The 15,401-nt window shown below is 45.1% G+C and overlaps 2 protein-coding genes across 6 annotated transcripts in view; one reads left to right on the top strand and one right to left on the bottom strand.

Moving 5' to 3' along the window:
• Nucleotides 1–2,809: 2,809 nt before the first annotated feature.
• Nucleotides 2,810–13,870, bottom strand: LOC143774542 (uncharacterized). The gene is made up of 5 exons (XM_077262236.1): nucleotides 13,840–13,870; nucleotides 12,732–12,781; nucleotides 5,223–5,426; nucleotides 5,015–5,142; nucleotides 2,810–4,937 (listed from the first exon to the last, which is right to left on the bottom strand). The coding sequence occupies exons 2-5, from the start codon at nucleotides 12,777–12,779 to the stop codon at nucleotides 2,831–2,833; spliced, it is 2,487 nt and encodes an 828-aa protein (XP_077118351.1). The 5' UTR covers nucleotides 12,780–12,781; nucleotides 13,840–13,870; the 3' UTR covers nucleotides 2,810–2,830.
• A 311-nt stretch (nucleotides 13,871–14,181) lies between these two features.
• LOC143774540 (uncharacterized) overlaps nucleotides 14,182–15,401 on the top strand; it is an 85,240-nt gene continuing 84,020 nt past the window's right edge. For 4 of the 5 annotated variants that reach the window (XM_077262231.1, XM_077262230.1, XM_077262226.1 and 1 more), the window contains exon 1: nucleotides 14,182–14,590. The gene's annotated coding sequence lies outside the window, so the exon portion shown is untranslated. The remainder of the gene's footprint in view (nucleotides 14,591–15,401) is intronic. The other variant, XM_077262235.1, reaches the window with a different exon arrangement.

The following is a 15,401-nucleotide window of genomic DNA, read 5'->3' as shown; positions in this document are numbered from 1 at the left end:
GTGCTCGGAGATTTAGTTTTTATTGCCGCAGCTGAATGATTTACATCTGTTAGCCAGCATAAATACATGTGGGGGTTGCCTGGTTGCTAGGGAATCCCCACATGTACTTATGCTGGCTAACAGATGTAAATCATTCAGCTGCGGCGAGAAAAACTAAATCTCCGAGAACTAAAAAATACTCGGAGGACACACGAGCATGGTCGGGAAATCTCGAGTAACGAGTATATTTGCTCATCACTACTCATTACCATTACGGCACAAAGAAAGCAAAGCGCAAACGGTGTGAGACATGTCCGCTGATCCTGTCAGCACCACTAAGCATACACAGATGTTAATTTCACCGCACTCCCGATGTGATAGCATCGGGCCTATTTCTAGTAAGCAATAAGGGTGGAATTTTAAACAGTAACTGTTTTTTTTGCTTTCAGATTAAGCAAGCTAAGGCTTCATGCTCCTGAACACCGACTAGGACAGTGTTAAATACCTTTGCATAAAGAGAATCCGGCACTCAATTTAGGATTTTGTGATGTACTTCTGTTTATTCGTAGTAACAAAAATAAACGTTTCGGTCCTGAATACCTTCATCAGTTACATACTAACGTAAGAAAAGATGGTGGGTGATGAACTGCAGTGAGTCCAAAGGAGGTTTTATCTCTGAATTTAGAGTAGTATATAGCAAAAACTCAGCACTCAACTTAACGTAAGACAGGTGATTTAATGGTGTCCACAAAATAACAAACGTTTCGGTCCTACATCTGGACCTTCATCAGTCACTACCGGGTAGTGACTGATGAAGGTCCAGATGTAGGACCGAAATGTTTCTGTTATTTTGTGGACACCATTAAATCACCTGGCTTACGTTAAGTGCCGAGTTTTAGCTATATACTACGGTGCAAGAACCTACTCTGGCACCTCTTTACGGCTGTGCACACGTCAACTTTTTCATTCTCATATATTTAGAGTAGTGACCCCTTCTGGTCAGATCCGTGATGGTTGAAGGGAAGACGAGGATGACGTGGTGTCCAACGCTTGTCAGTGAGAGCGACGGTGTGTGGACACCGCGTCATCCTCGGCTTCTCTTCAACCAGCACGGATGTTCCCGGATCCGACCAGAAGGGGTCACTACTCTAAATTCAGAGATAAGACCTCCTTTGGACTCACCACAGTTCATCACCCACCATCTATTCTTACGTTAGTACGTAACTGATGAAGGTCTTCAGGACCGAAACATTTATTTTTGGTACTACGAATAAACAGAAGTTCATCATATAATCCTAAGTTGAGTGCTGGGTTCTCTTTAGGCATATACATGGTGTGGGAACCTACCCGTGCACCTTCTTCAGTAGTGCTCACGCTTTGTCTTTGCACCACTGTTAAATACCTTTTCTGGCTTCCTCATCTGCAATCTCCCTCTGAAGTAGTATTTGAGTTTGAGTTCTCCTCTTAGACTGCAACTGACTAGACTCTGAGGTCACATGCCCCTCACCCTTGGAGGACAGTAGAAGTCAACATCTTTCCCCACACTGCATTGAGTCATACAGTATTTGTCTTCACACTGAAGACTAATGTAAGGCCATGTGCACATGTTCAGTATTTTTCGCGTTTTTTCGCTATAAAAACGCAAAAAAACGCTTACATATGCCTCCCATTATTTTCAGTGTATTCCGCATTTCTTGTGCAAATGTTGCATTTTTTTCCGCGAAAAAAATCGCATCGTGGAAAAAAAAGCAACATGTTCATTAAATTTGCGGAATTGCGGGGATTCCGCACACCTAGGAATGCATTGATCTGCTTACTTCCCGCAGGGGGCTATGCACACCATGCGGGAAGTAAGCAGATAATGTGCGGTTGGTACCCAGGGTGGAGGAGAGGAGACTCTCCTCCACGGACTGGGCACCATATAATTGGTAAAAAAAAAAAAAGAATTAAAATAAAAAATAGTCATATACTCACCTTCGATGGCCCCCGGAGTCTTCCCACCTCTCAGCGGTGCACGCTGCCGCTTCCGTTCCTATAGATGGTGTGTGTGAAGGACCTGCGATGACGTCGCGGTCACCTGACTGCGATGATGTCGCGGTCACGTGACCGCGACGTCATAGAAGGTCCTGCACACACCATCTATAGGAAAGGAAGCCGCTGAGATCGGCTGTTTGCGGAAGGTGAGTATAACCATTTTTTTAAATTATTTTTAACATTATATCTTTTTACTATTGATGCTGCATAGGCTGCATCTACAGTAAAAAGTTGGTCACACTTGTCACGCACTATGTTTGACAAGTGTGACCAACCTGTCAGTCAGTTTTCCAAGCGATGCTACAGATCGCTTGGAAATCTTTAGCATTCTGCAAGCTAATTACGCTTGCAAAATGCTAAAAAAAAAAAAAAAAAAAACACGAAAAAACATGCGGATTTCTTGCAGAAAATTTCCGGTTTTCTTCAGGAAATTTCTGCATGAAATCCTGACGTGTGCACATACCCTTACACACTATAGCTGGAGATGTGTCCTTTGCAATTGGAGGAAGCCAGATAAGGTATTTAACACTGTCCTAGCCAGTGTCCAGTAGCATTATACTTTCTAGGTCGGAAATAAAAAAAAAAATATGACAGTTAGGCTGCCATCACACTATCAGTATTTGGTCAGCATTTTACATCAGTATTTGTAAGCCAAAACCAGGAGTGGGTGATAAATACAGAAGTGGAGCATATGTTTCTATTATACTTTTCCTCTAATTGTTCCACTCCTGGTTTTGGCTTACAAATACTGATGTAAAATACTGACCAAATACTGCTAGTGTGACGGTAGCCTTACTCTTTAAAGAAACTTCTTAGCCTAACTCTCCTGATGCTTTTTGCCAATCATTTTGACATTCTCCACGCAGTGAGAGAGACTGTGTGGGGCTGCATGCTGCAATTTACCAACAGGCATTACCCAATCTGGTACAGATTTTTTTGAGATGCAGCACCCATGTTCTGCAACTAATGTCCTTTTTGCTGGACGACCGGTCTGCTGCACATGACGACCACCTAAGTATGTATTCCTCCTTGCCACTGCTGTGGGTTGCACAGGAATTCTCCTTGAAGTCCGAAGAGCAGGAGGACCATTTGATTTTCCAAAAGTGTGGAGGGCAGAAACCAGAGAGGCATCTCGCTTCTCCACTGACAAAAAATTCTTATATAATGCATCCACGCCGGGCCCAAAAATATCTTCTCTTTCAGACAATTTTTCTTCCAAAACCTGGAACATGACCTTCAGGTGCCTGCTGCGTTCATTATTCTGATCTGTCACAGTTTTCTCTGCACAAGAATCTTCTTCATTGAGGCATAATTCATCTACCATGACAGTGTGGTCATCTTCTTGTGATAGCGCTACTGTAGAAGTAGTTCCTTGCAGTTTGTCATGCCAGCCTTCTGGAACTCCTCTGCTTCCGTGCAAGTTATCATACCAGCCTTCTGGAACATCTATGGAGTCCGCCAAGATCTTATGCAGTGCAAGCTTAGCACGTGCATCTGTAACTGGGATAGACTGGGAAGCAGAAATATTGAATTTAGTTGCTGCAGCAAATTGATGTTTGCAGGGAGCCCCATTGGATCCTATCGGACAGAAACATGTGCCTGTCAACATGTTTACAGCATATTCGTGGCCAGATGTTGAATTTTTCACATTATATGTGTCATCGGAAATATGTGTTACAATTAAATTGTCAGTTTGTATTTCTGGAATGAAATAAAGTGAGCGACTCACATTTACAGTTCTGTTACTGAGAACACTGATGATCCTCTGTTCAAAATATGTCATGAATCGTGTGGTCAGAAAATCAAATAACTGTACAATATTGAAAGCTTTAGCACGCATCAGGACTTTCTCTTTCAGCACCCTTATGTTGGCTTCACTGTAGTCGTTAGTGTCGTGACCCCTTGTTAGCAGTGTCGCTCTGTGGCACATTGCCCATTCCCCTGCTCGGTCTCTCATTTTCTCTAAATATTTGTGCACATTCGGATATTTTTGCAATACAGGACTTGACATAACCTCTGTGAAAAGACTTTCGAACTGTAGTTGACTTTGTTCATTTACCAGTTTCTTGAACAAGGTATATATTTCTTGCCTGTCTACTTTCTGTACATGATTGTTAGAATCCCATATATATCTCCAAAAGGCCTGGAGTACATGGAATTTGCATAGCAGTAACCGTGAGTCTGAAAATCTGTCCTTCAAGCTATTTCTTTCACTGTGGTTATCAGCTGTGATAATTATACCTGGACCGTGCTCAATACCGCGACCATAAAATGCATCCTCAGGTAAAATAGACTGCAATAGCTTTAGCGCACGGGTGATAATAACTTGTGCTTCAGAATACATTACCAGTATTGCCAGCGGCAATGCCCCTGCGACACTAGGAGCAAGGAGGAGAAATATTCGGCTGTTATGTCTGTCCATTGATCCTGATGAATCCATAAATGCAATTTCACATGATGTCTGCAAGTACTTATGTACACGTTGCATTAATGGTGAACATATGGCTATTATCAGGTCCTTGTCTTCCTCCAATTCCATCTTTGCACAGACAGACCCACATGACTTATTATATGTGTCAATAAATATCTTCAGGCTAGAGATCATTTCCAATCCATCTGGTGGTCCATACTTTCTTTGAAAAATACTATAATATCTGTGGTAACACCATTGTATATCTGGGCATTTGGACCTATCTGAAAGTACCAGAAAAGCCTGTTCTCCAAACTGCTCTTGCAAATCAAATTTATAACTTTGTAGAGCTGAAGATGGTGAATGTCCTTTAGCAAAAAGGATTCTAAACGCCTCTTCAACTTCTGGACTTGGTCGCCTGAAGCGTAGAGCATCAGGTGCAAATATAGCATGGTTATGGTCATGATTGATGGAGATGACACATGGATGTGTGGAGAGCAGCTTATCCTTAGTCCTGCAATGCAACACAAATGTTAATGAAATCTGATGATAATAGGTTTCGTTTTGCAGGCGAAAACTGATTTTACTTGCCGTTTCATAGCCATATTTCTCACTGTGATTGACAACGTTGCTCTACAATTTGTGTGTTTTTTATGACATTGTTTTGTTGTTGAACTTTGGAAGTTTGATCTTGTATTGTTGTGGCAGCGGAATTCCTTCTGTAAAAGACAAATACATGTCCATTATTTCAAGAATTATTAAAAATTATTACAGGTTCAGTATAATTAATGAAACTAACCCTAAAAACAACTTTATCTGTGTTTTCTTTGAAAGTCTTTGATACTCGTAGATCACTATGTGATGACTGCTGAAATCTCCGCAGCCATTCTTCAGCTTCTTCTTTGGCAAAAATCTTTGTTCTAACCTTTGCATGGAACCAGCCTTCATTCTCACCTTCCTTGAAGGATTCTACGTGATAATCGTAGCCGCTTGGTAGAATATCCTGCAAGGTGGTATTGCAGAAGGGAGAAAAAAGGTTAAGTTCTGCAACGGGTATCACATGACCAAGTGACGGCGGCCTGACAGTTACTTGCTGCGGTGTTCATCTCCCTCCTATGTTGCATACGAGAACTAATCTATAATAACTATATACAGTATTTCACAAAACTGAGTACACCCCTCACATCTTTATAAATGTTATATCTTTTCCTGGGACAACACAGAAGATAACACACTTTTGATACAATGTAAAGTAGTCAGTATTCAGCTTCTATAAGGGGGACTTTTGACATTCAATCATCGCTTTTATGATTGCTGCTCAGAGCGATGACTGAATGTGTAAACGGGCAGACGACTCGGCAGCAGGAGCGATGATCATCTCATTGCTGCGAGTCATTTGATATCAATATGCTGAAAAATTGTCGCTAATTGCACCGATTTGCAAACATGTAAAGGCCCCGCAGCTACTCGTGAGCAGTGAGTGAGGGTATAGGTCATCCTATGGGAGCAGCAGCTGCTGCTCCCATAGGGGAGAAAAAGGCCGCCGCCTGAGTCTTGTACCTGCTCCGAGTCCGCTCAGCCTGCACCTGGAATAGCTCCAGAGCAGAGCCCACGATGCACCCGGCATCCACCGGTACTGGGAGCTTCACACGGCGTAGGAAGAAGCCTGCAGCTTTGAGGGGGCATGGCCTAGCGGTGTTAAAACGCCTGCTACCCAGCTCCCGACAATGGGAGAGGGGTGGCCACACCCTCGACACTCCCATAGATTGTGCAGCAGCGCGAGCTCCACAGTCTCGAGCTGGCCGCCAAAATGAGATTTTAGCAACAATTTTTTTTATTTTCCCAAGGCTAATAGCGGAAAGTGCACATCAAACGTTGTTGTCCAATTTGTCCTGAGTACACTGATACCCCATATGTGTGATAAAACTACTGTATGTGCGCATGGCAGAGCTCGGAAGGGAAGTAGTTTTGGAATGCAGACTTTGGTGGAATGGTCTGCGGACGTCATGTCGCGTTTGGAGAGTCACTGATGTGCCTAAACAGTGGAAACCCCCCCACAAGTGACCCCATTTTGTACACTGGACCCCCTAAGGAACTTATCTAGATGTGCCCCCTTTCTTGAACTAATCTATGTGTTCTTGTAAAGTAAATTAGTAGTGCATTGAGGTGTGGTACAATTTAAAGCAATCCTTCAAACACAGGCCAGGTTTTTCGGGTCAGGTGTCGCATTGGTAAATAGTGTCCTTGCGTATTCCCCTTTTGTAACACACTTGGCACCTTTTTGCGACTTAGGCTACTTTCACACTAGCTAAATCATAAATTCCAAACCAATAGTACACACCCTCACCGAAAGGTTAAATGGGGTGCCAGGATAAATGATGGTTCAGTGCTTGCATATAGGAAAACCAAAAAAGGAAAAGAGCACCAAAGGAACCAAGTAATATTAGAAAAATGTAATTTTTATTGATTAAAAGAGATAACAAATACTCATAAAAACACAGGAAATGACAGGGAACACACCAAAACAGGGTGGCAAGGTGGTCACTGACAGGCAAACAAATACCAATGGAAAGGTGAGCGCTAATCTTCTAATATCACGGACAAGCATGAAGAGGAGGCCAAAAGCCAAGATGACCACATAAATATATGCATAAATCACAACACCGTGTATCAAGCAATATACAATAATAAGTCACAAACTTGCCGGTATATGTGAAAAGGGTGCGCAACCAAATAATAAATATAAGTATTCAGAGTTTACCTGCAGGACCACGATGCCACCCACCCCAAGGCGCGTTTCGGCTACGTGCCTTCTTCCGGGGGTATGGCATCATGGGAAAAGGTCAGCTTTTTGTAAAAATAAGCGGCCAATAGAAAGTGAAAGCAGCCCATATGTCGGCGCATGCGCAGTCGGACCGCATACCGCGGCCGGAGCGACGCCGAGGACGTCAAGCGAGGGAGAGGACCGTGTCATCACAGTACCGCCCACGCAAGATCACGTGAGCGGCAAGGATGGCGCACCCCACACCAAGCCTTGGAGACGCCACCACAGTCGCCCAGCAACGGAGCGCCGGCGTGCGTGCACACTGGGTCCGGTAAGTAAACACAGCACACAATGAGAATGTCTTAACAGTCAAGTCCAAGTAATGGAATAAAAATAAGATATAATGCGGATACAATGCAAGGCAGGACCATGTACAATGCAAAAGGCAACTACATTATAACATTGTTTAGAGAATAGTACAATAACGTGCAAGGTGCATAGTGCAAAATATTACAATATAAAAACCCACCAAAGCTAGGGGAAAAATTATGCAAAGGCATGAATTACAAGAATAAATAGCAAACAACATATAAACATAAGTGCAAATAAACAGTATGAAGGGTGGCACAAGGCCACATCAATTTTGATCCTCTTGTGAAGAGTGTGCGACTACATGTGATAGCGTCCTGCACAGATCCAAGCCAGAATTGGAATATTCAAATATACCGCAGAAGTAAAAAGGCCAAGACGGCCCAAACCTAAAAGATAAATACATAATTATAATAACTGAAAACAAAAAATGAAATAAAAAGCAAAACAATAAAGAAAATGGCAATTAAAAAGTGTAAAAAAGACTGATGATCACAGGAAAGGGGCGAAACTGAGGGTTTCATTAAGGCCGTGGGGATGTAACGTCTTAAGTCTCCATATCCACCGTGATTCTTTCTGTGCCAAATGGCGACTCAGATTACCGCCTTGTAAATTAACAATAAGGCGGTCAATGCCCTTGATCCTAAACCCAGAGGGATCACATGAATGGTAAAGCTTAAAATGTCTAGGGATAGTTTTTAGACATTCCACATTATCCGCTTTGGCGGCTGCCAAAATATCGCAAACATGTTCGCGTGCTCTAACCTTAAGGGTGCGTGTCGTAAGCCCAATATATATCTTACCACAAGGGCAAGTCCCATGATATACCACCATGGTTGTAAAGCAATTGATGGTATGAGTAATGGCAAATTCACAACCATCTGAGGACAAGAAGTGGGTAGCATGATCAATATTCGGACACGCAATGCATTTCCCACAGGGTCTGCAACCCCACTGAGGGCGATTGGTGCTAATTCCACTGGAAAAAATTGGGGAGGGAGAGGCTGGTGGAAGATAGCTCCTTACTAAATGATCGCCTAAATCTTGCGTGGGCGGTACTGTGATGACGCGGTCCTCTCCCTCGCTTGACGTCCTCGGCGTCGCTCCGGCCGCGGTATGCGGTCCGACTGCGCATGCGCCGACATATGGGCTGCTTTCACTTTCTATTGGCTGCTTATTTTTACAAAAAGCTGACCTTTTCCCATGATGCCATACCCCCAGAAGAAGGCACGTAGCCGAAACGCACGTTGGGGTGGGTGGCATCGTGGTCCTGCAGGTAAACTCTGAATACTTATATTTATTATTTGGTTGCGCACCCTTTTCACATATACCGGCAAGTTTGTGACTTATTATTGTATATTGCTTGATACACGGTGTTGTGATTTATGCATATATTTATGTGGTCATCTTGGCTTTTGGCCTCCTCTTCATGCTTGTCCGTGATATTAGAAGATTAGCGCTCACCTTTCCATTGGTATTTGTTTGCCTGTCAGTGACCACCTTGCCACCCTGTTTTGGTGTGTTCCCTGTCATTTCCTGTGTTTTTATGAGTATTTGTTATCTCTTTTAATCAATAAAAATTACATTTTTCTATTATTACTTGGTTCCTTTGGTGCTCTTTTCCTTTTTTGGTTTTCCTACTTTCACACTAGCGTCGGGCTCGGCCCGTCGCTGTGCGTCGGGCCGACGTTCCCGACGCTAGCGTTGTCTCCGCCGCACAACGGGGGCAGCGGATGCATTTTTCCAGCGCATCCGCTGCCCCATTGTGAGGTGCGGGGAAGTGCGGGGAGGTGGGGGCGGAGTTCCGGCCGCGCATGCGCGGTCGGAAAAAGCGGACAGTCGTGAGCAAAAAACGTTACATGTAGCGTTTTTTGCTCCCGACGGTCCGCCACTGCACGACGCATCCGTCGCACGACGGGTGCGACGTGTGGCAATCCGTCACAATGCGTTGCTTAATGTTAATCAATGGTGAAAAAACGCATCCTGCAAACACTTTTGCAGGATGCGATTTTTCGGCAAAACGACGCATTGTGACGGAATGCAGTTAACGCTAGTGTGAAAGTAGCCTTACCATTTTTTTTCAAGTTTGTGTGACCTCCTCCGGGAAATGCTGACCTGGTACGATACGAGGACCTTCAGTTTCGGAAGTACTGTGGCCAGCTCCTTCCGGAGTGCCAAAAATCAGGGCCTTAACCACTATGTCCTAGAACTGAAGGTACGACGTATCGGTGTGGCATGAACATCATGACAGCAGGAAAGCGTTGAGCATTGCCATTTGTACGATATGCACGGCCAGCTTTTTGTACCACACCTTGGCCTTTCTCAAAGCACTGTACGGTTGGAGGAGTTAATCAGAGATCAACGCCCCCCCCATGTTTTTATGGTACCCCAATACACAGTCCGGTCTGCAGACCTGTGTAGAGGTAACTCATACAGTGCTGAGGGCGCTGCCATCACTATGTATGGTGGTCAAGAGGACATCCCTCCTGTCCTTGTACTTGACCACCACAGCAGGCGGTTGCTACATTGGGCTCTGCCATCACCCCTTCTGAGCATCTGCCCAAGTAGCGTTTTCGCGAGGCCTCTCTGATTTTTCCAGAAAGATTTTTGCGGTACCTCGCGCAGAGTGGGATTTGTAAAGTGGGACTCTGGTATAAAAGATAACAGTGTAGAGGTGATAACCTTTATCCAGCAGTGGGTGCACCAAATCTCACACAATTTTCCCACTCACTCCCAGGACAGGACAGGACACTCAGGGGGTTCAATCCTGGTGTCCTTTTCTTCATAAACTCTAAAGCTGTGGGTGTGCCCTGAGGTACTCTCACAGTTTGTAGAGTTTGATTCCGTACCTGGCCCTCTTGCTGGGCAGGTACTAACGGAATCTGAGCCTTCACTGAAAATAGACTAAGGACTCATCCACGCAGATGTCCCTTTGGGGCACATACAATTCAGCAAACTTTTTGTTGAAGTGTGCGATGACCGGCAGAACTTTGAACAGATAGTCAAAGTTGGGGTCATCTTGTGGGGACACTGTGCATTAGCAGTATAATGCAGGATTTTGTGGATGGCCTCAAAACGCATCCGGGCCATGACCATTCGGAACACTGGAGCGTTATATAAAATATCAACACTCCTATATTGTCGAATTTCTGGCTTCTTAAGGATCCCCATGTAGAGGACCAGGCCCCAAAACTTTATCATTTTAACTGCGTCTACAGGAGACCAGTTAGAATATGACGAACTGGGGTTTTGGTCCAAAACTTGACGAGCGTGCAAATTAGTTTGCTCCACCATGAGGTTAACAAAATCCTCAGAGAAAAAGACTTTAAAAAAGTCAATTTCTGTGAGGCCGGTGGTGTCATCAAACTTGATTCCTGATTCTGCCACAAAATCAGGGATCAGTGGATCATTAATTTCGGGGGGGGGCGAGGTCAACACAGGGTCAGCAATGGGGTGCGCTGGTTACTCATCTGGAATGGTGGGTGCTGCCTTGTCTTCTGTCCTGGGACGTCTGCGTGGCGGTTCCGCAGGACCCGAGGAGGAAGATGAGGAGGAGGAAGAAGAAATGTGGGATCCTCTCCCTCACTATCAGTGTCGGAGGCAAGGAAAGCATATGCCTCCTCCAATGAATAGTGCTGTTGAGACGAACGGGACATTTTTTTTTGTGAATATGGTGCTTGGGTGTACTTTATTTGTAACGATGTGTATGTGTGGTGGGGATAGTGATTGGTGAAAAATATTCTGAAAAGAAAAAGATAAGAAAAAAACACTTCAAAATTTTTCAGCTGATGGATGTGCGCACGTGGGTGGTGCAAGGGGGAAGTTGAAAAAGAAAAATGGGAAACAGCTGGCACGAGCTCTAATAAATGAACTGCATCACTTATTAAAGTTTGGCGGCTCCGGGATGTGCGTACGGAGTTGGCGCAAAGGGGGCTGAGGGAAAAAAAGCGAGCACGAGTGTTGATCCGTGAACTGTGCCACCAATCAACGCTCAGCGGCTGCAAAATGTGCGCACGAGGCGACGCAAAGGGGGGTGGAGGGGGGTAAAAAGAGGGGGAAGGGGGGATGAAGAAAGCTTGATCCCTGCCCAACACTTGTAGTTGTAGGGTACTCGATCCTAGACATGTCTTTGTGGTATTTTCCTGATGAAGAAGTCAGCTAGACCTTGAAACGTGTTGAATAAACCACCAGAGTTTTCATTACATTCGAATCTGAATTATTGTGGCAGCACGGACTTAATCCACGAATCATCCTGTACAACGTCTCTGAGAAGGTCGAGTGGGTGGCCCGTGGATCTGCAGCAGCCGATACGCACATGCTTTTGCTTTACACCATCAGGTGAGCAGCTCCGTTAAAAATACCGCACTTAATCTGAGGATAAGACCCTATATGCGCTTTTCGTCTCCCTAATCTACAAATCGTATAAATGTAATTCTACCACCTGAATAAAGTACAATATGTGACAAAAACAATGTCAGAATTACTTGAATGTGCAAATTCTTTACGGAGTTACTGTATGTTAAAGTGACACATACCAGATTTCCAAAATTTGCCTTGGTCATTAAAGGCTTACTTTGGAAGATAGGGGTTAACAGATTTGTGTGGGTCTGCCCATTCACACCCGCAACGATTGTCAGCACGGGGGCTCTGGCCCCATTATTGGCAGCGCGAACAGCAAGCACTGGGCATGTGCGGCAAGCGATCCATTCAATCCTATGAAAGCGTCAAAAGCAAGATGGCCACGGCTCCCATAGGAATCAATGGTGCACTTGCCGCACATACGCACAGTGCATGCCATTCAGGCTGCCAGTACTTGCGCTCGCTCAGAGCCCACGTGCTGGTGATTGGCGAGGGTGTGAGCGGCCACACCCGCACAGATCTGCTAGTTAGCCCCTATTTGAAGGATAGGGGCTAACTTCTATTCTCCGGAGTACTCCTTTAAAGCCAAAACAGGCCTACTCACTAAGGGGTTAAATGCAAATGTGATACATGGGACAATAACGATACTCTGAAAGCGCCCTTCATGTGAGGTCTGTACTTCAATATTCTACCCATATAACGTACTAATAGACTACACACCGTATATACAGTAATGCTACAGACCTACCAATATACAGGAAGTACCTACCTATATATAGTAATACAAGAGCTACCTTACAGTGCTACTATATTAACCTTTAACTGCTGCTGCTGCTGGACGCCATGACTGTCTGCTGGCTCCATCTCTAGAATAGTGAAAATAAATGTTTCAGTCACATGGCTTCTTGTTTTTCTTGTTTGATAAGAGCGTGGCAAAACACGGAGCTACAGGCGTTACTGTATATAGCGCAGGTACAACACACCCAGTGTATACAGAAGAACCCCAGTATATAGCGCAGGACGGGGATGCTGACATATCACAGGCGCATGAGTCCGTACTGACTGAGCGCACTCCTGAATACGCGCGTTCCACCATGTAAGGCCGGCGTCACACACAACGTGTAAAAAAATAAATAAATAAATAGGCCGTTTTTTACGGCCGAAATACGCTGAAAAGTTCCTGAACAGTGATCCGTCTTCAATGCGAGGATGCGATTTTTTCTCCAAAAATTATCCGTGTGTCACCCGAATGGCATCTGTACGGCGAGATTTTCTCGCTGGATTGCAAAATGGACATAGAATGGATCCATGGCCCCAAATATTTGTGAAAATACATACATAGAGATATATATACCGTATATATATATCTATAGCTCTATCTATATCAGTGAGACACACACACATATATATATATATATACACACACACATATATATTGTATCTATATATTTATATTTAATACAGCGCTAGATAGCTTAAAAGCCAGTAATTGCCGGCTTTTGCTCTCTCCTTATGAAACCCGACAGGATATGAGACATGGTTACATACATTAAACCATTTGATATCCCTTATTTTTTAACATATCCCTCTCTAATAATGTTAGTAGTGTGTTTGTGCAAAATTTGGGAGCTGTGTTAAAATAAAGGGTTAAATCACGGAAAAAACTGGCGTGGGCTCCCGCGCAATTTTCTCCGCCAGAGCGGTAAAGCCAGTGACTGAGGGCAGATATTAATAGCCAGGAGAGGGTCCATGGTTATTGGCCCCCCTGGCTACAAACATCTGCCCCCAGCCACCCCAGAAAAGGCACATCTGGAAGATGCGCCTATTCTGGCACTTGGCCACTCTCTTCCCACTCCTGTGTAGCGGTGGGATATGGGGTAATAAGGGGAATACGGATCCGCTGGGAAAAAAGGCAACAGCTCACTACAGGCAGAATACGGATCCGCGCTCCCGAATGTGCTCCTTCCATAGTGCAAGCCTGTCTCAGGAACAGACTAGAGCGCGGTCCTAAATGCGCCGCCTTCGATGCCCTGATGAACCAATCAGCGCTGCAGCTCACAAAGACTGCCACTCCCCTGACACGCCCACAACACATTCAGCCTGCGAATTCCATACTCGCACCCCGCCATCATCACCAGCGCTAATCCCTTCCGTGGTGCAGCCCGCAAGCTCAGGCTTCTGATTGGATGCTGCGCCGTATGACGTCAGCAGGTAGGCGTACACGCGCGTGTTGTAGTTCTGTTAACTGCCATTCTCATTGGTCAATACTGCAGTGGGACTTTCACTCCCAGCATGCTCTACGTTCTTTTAAACGCTTATTCTACGTCACTTCTGTTAAATGTTGCTTTCTGGGATTGGTAGTTTTATTTTAATACTAGTGAATTTGCGCTAAAGGGCAGCTGGACTACAATTCCCAGATGCCTTGTTAAGCAGGTATCCTCTGTTGTAATATGGGAGTTGTAGTTCTCACTGAGCCTGCAGAGACAATCCTGGCCTATTCATGTGGATTTTATTTATAGGAACCTAACAAATATTGGCAGTGGCAGCTCAGTGTCGGTGACCTGGACTCGGTGGGAATAACCCGCGGTGTGCGGTGCTTGCTGGGTATTGTAGTTGCGCTGTAGAAGGACTACAAGTCCCAGGAATCAAGATTATAGGTGCAAGTGGGAAAGCAGGTAATGTGTGTGCCTGTGTGATGTCATGTTCTTACTGTGTCACCTGTGATGTTGGGGTCCGTGTTTGGCTATACAAGTGGGATGGACCCTATACAGGTGGGATGGACCCTATACAGGTGGGATGGACCCTACATAGGTGGGATGGACGCTATACAGGTGGGATGGACCCTATACAGGTGGGATGGACCCTATACAGGTGGGATGGACCCTATACAGGTGGGATGGACCCTATACAGGTGGAATGGACACTATACAGGTGGGATGGACCCTATACAGGTGGGATGGACCCTATATAGGTGGGATGGAACCTATATAGGTGGGATGGACCCTATACAGGTGGGATGGACCCTATACAGGTGGAATGGACACTATACAGGTGGGATGGACCCTATACAGGTGGGATGGACCCTATACAGGTGGGATGGACACTATACAAGTGGGATGGACCCTACATAGGTGGGATGGACGCTATACAGGTGGGATGGACCCTATACAGGTGGGATGGTTACTATACAGGTGGGATGGACACTATATAGGTGGGATGGACACTGTACAGGTGGGATGGACACTATACAGGTGGGATGGGCCCTATACAGGTGGGATGGGCCCTATACAGGTGGGATGGAGCCTATACAGGTGGGATGGGCCCTATACAGGTGGAATTGGACCCTATACAGGTGGGATGGACACTATACAGGTGGGATGGGCCCTATACAGGTGGGATGGGCCCTATACAGGTGGGATGGGCCCTATACAGGTGGGATGGACAAATACAGGTGGGATGGACACTATACAGGTGGGATGGACCCTA

The sequence above is a fragment of the Ranitomeya variabilis genome, chromosome 5 (genome assembly GCF_051348905.1).
Source record: "Ranitomeya variabilis isolate aRanVar5 chromosome 5, aRanVar5.hap1, whole genome shotgun sequence".
Classification (NCBI taxonomy): Eukaryota; Metazoa; Chordata; class Amphibia; order Anura; family Dendrobatidae; genus Ranitomeya; species Ranitomeya variabilis.
The sequence above is the reverse complement of the archived record's forward strand: the minus strand, read 5'-3'. Positions and strand labels throughout refer to the sequence as shown.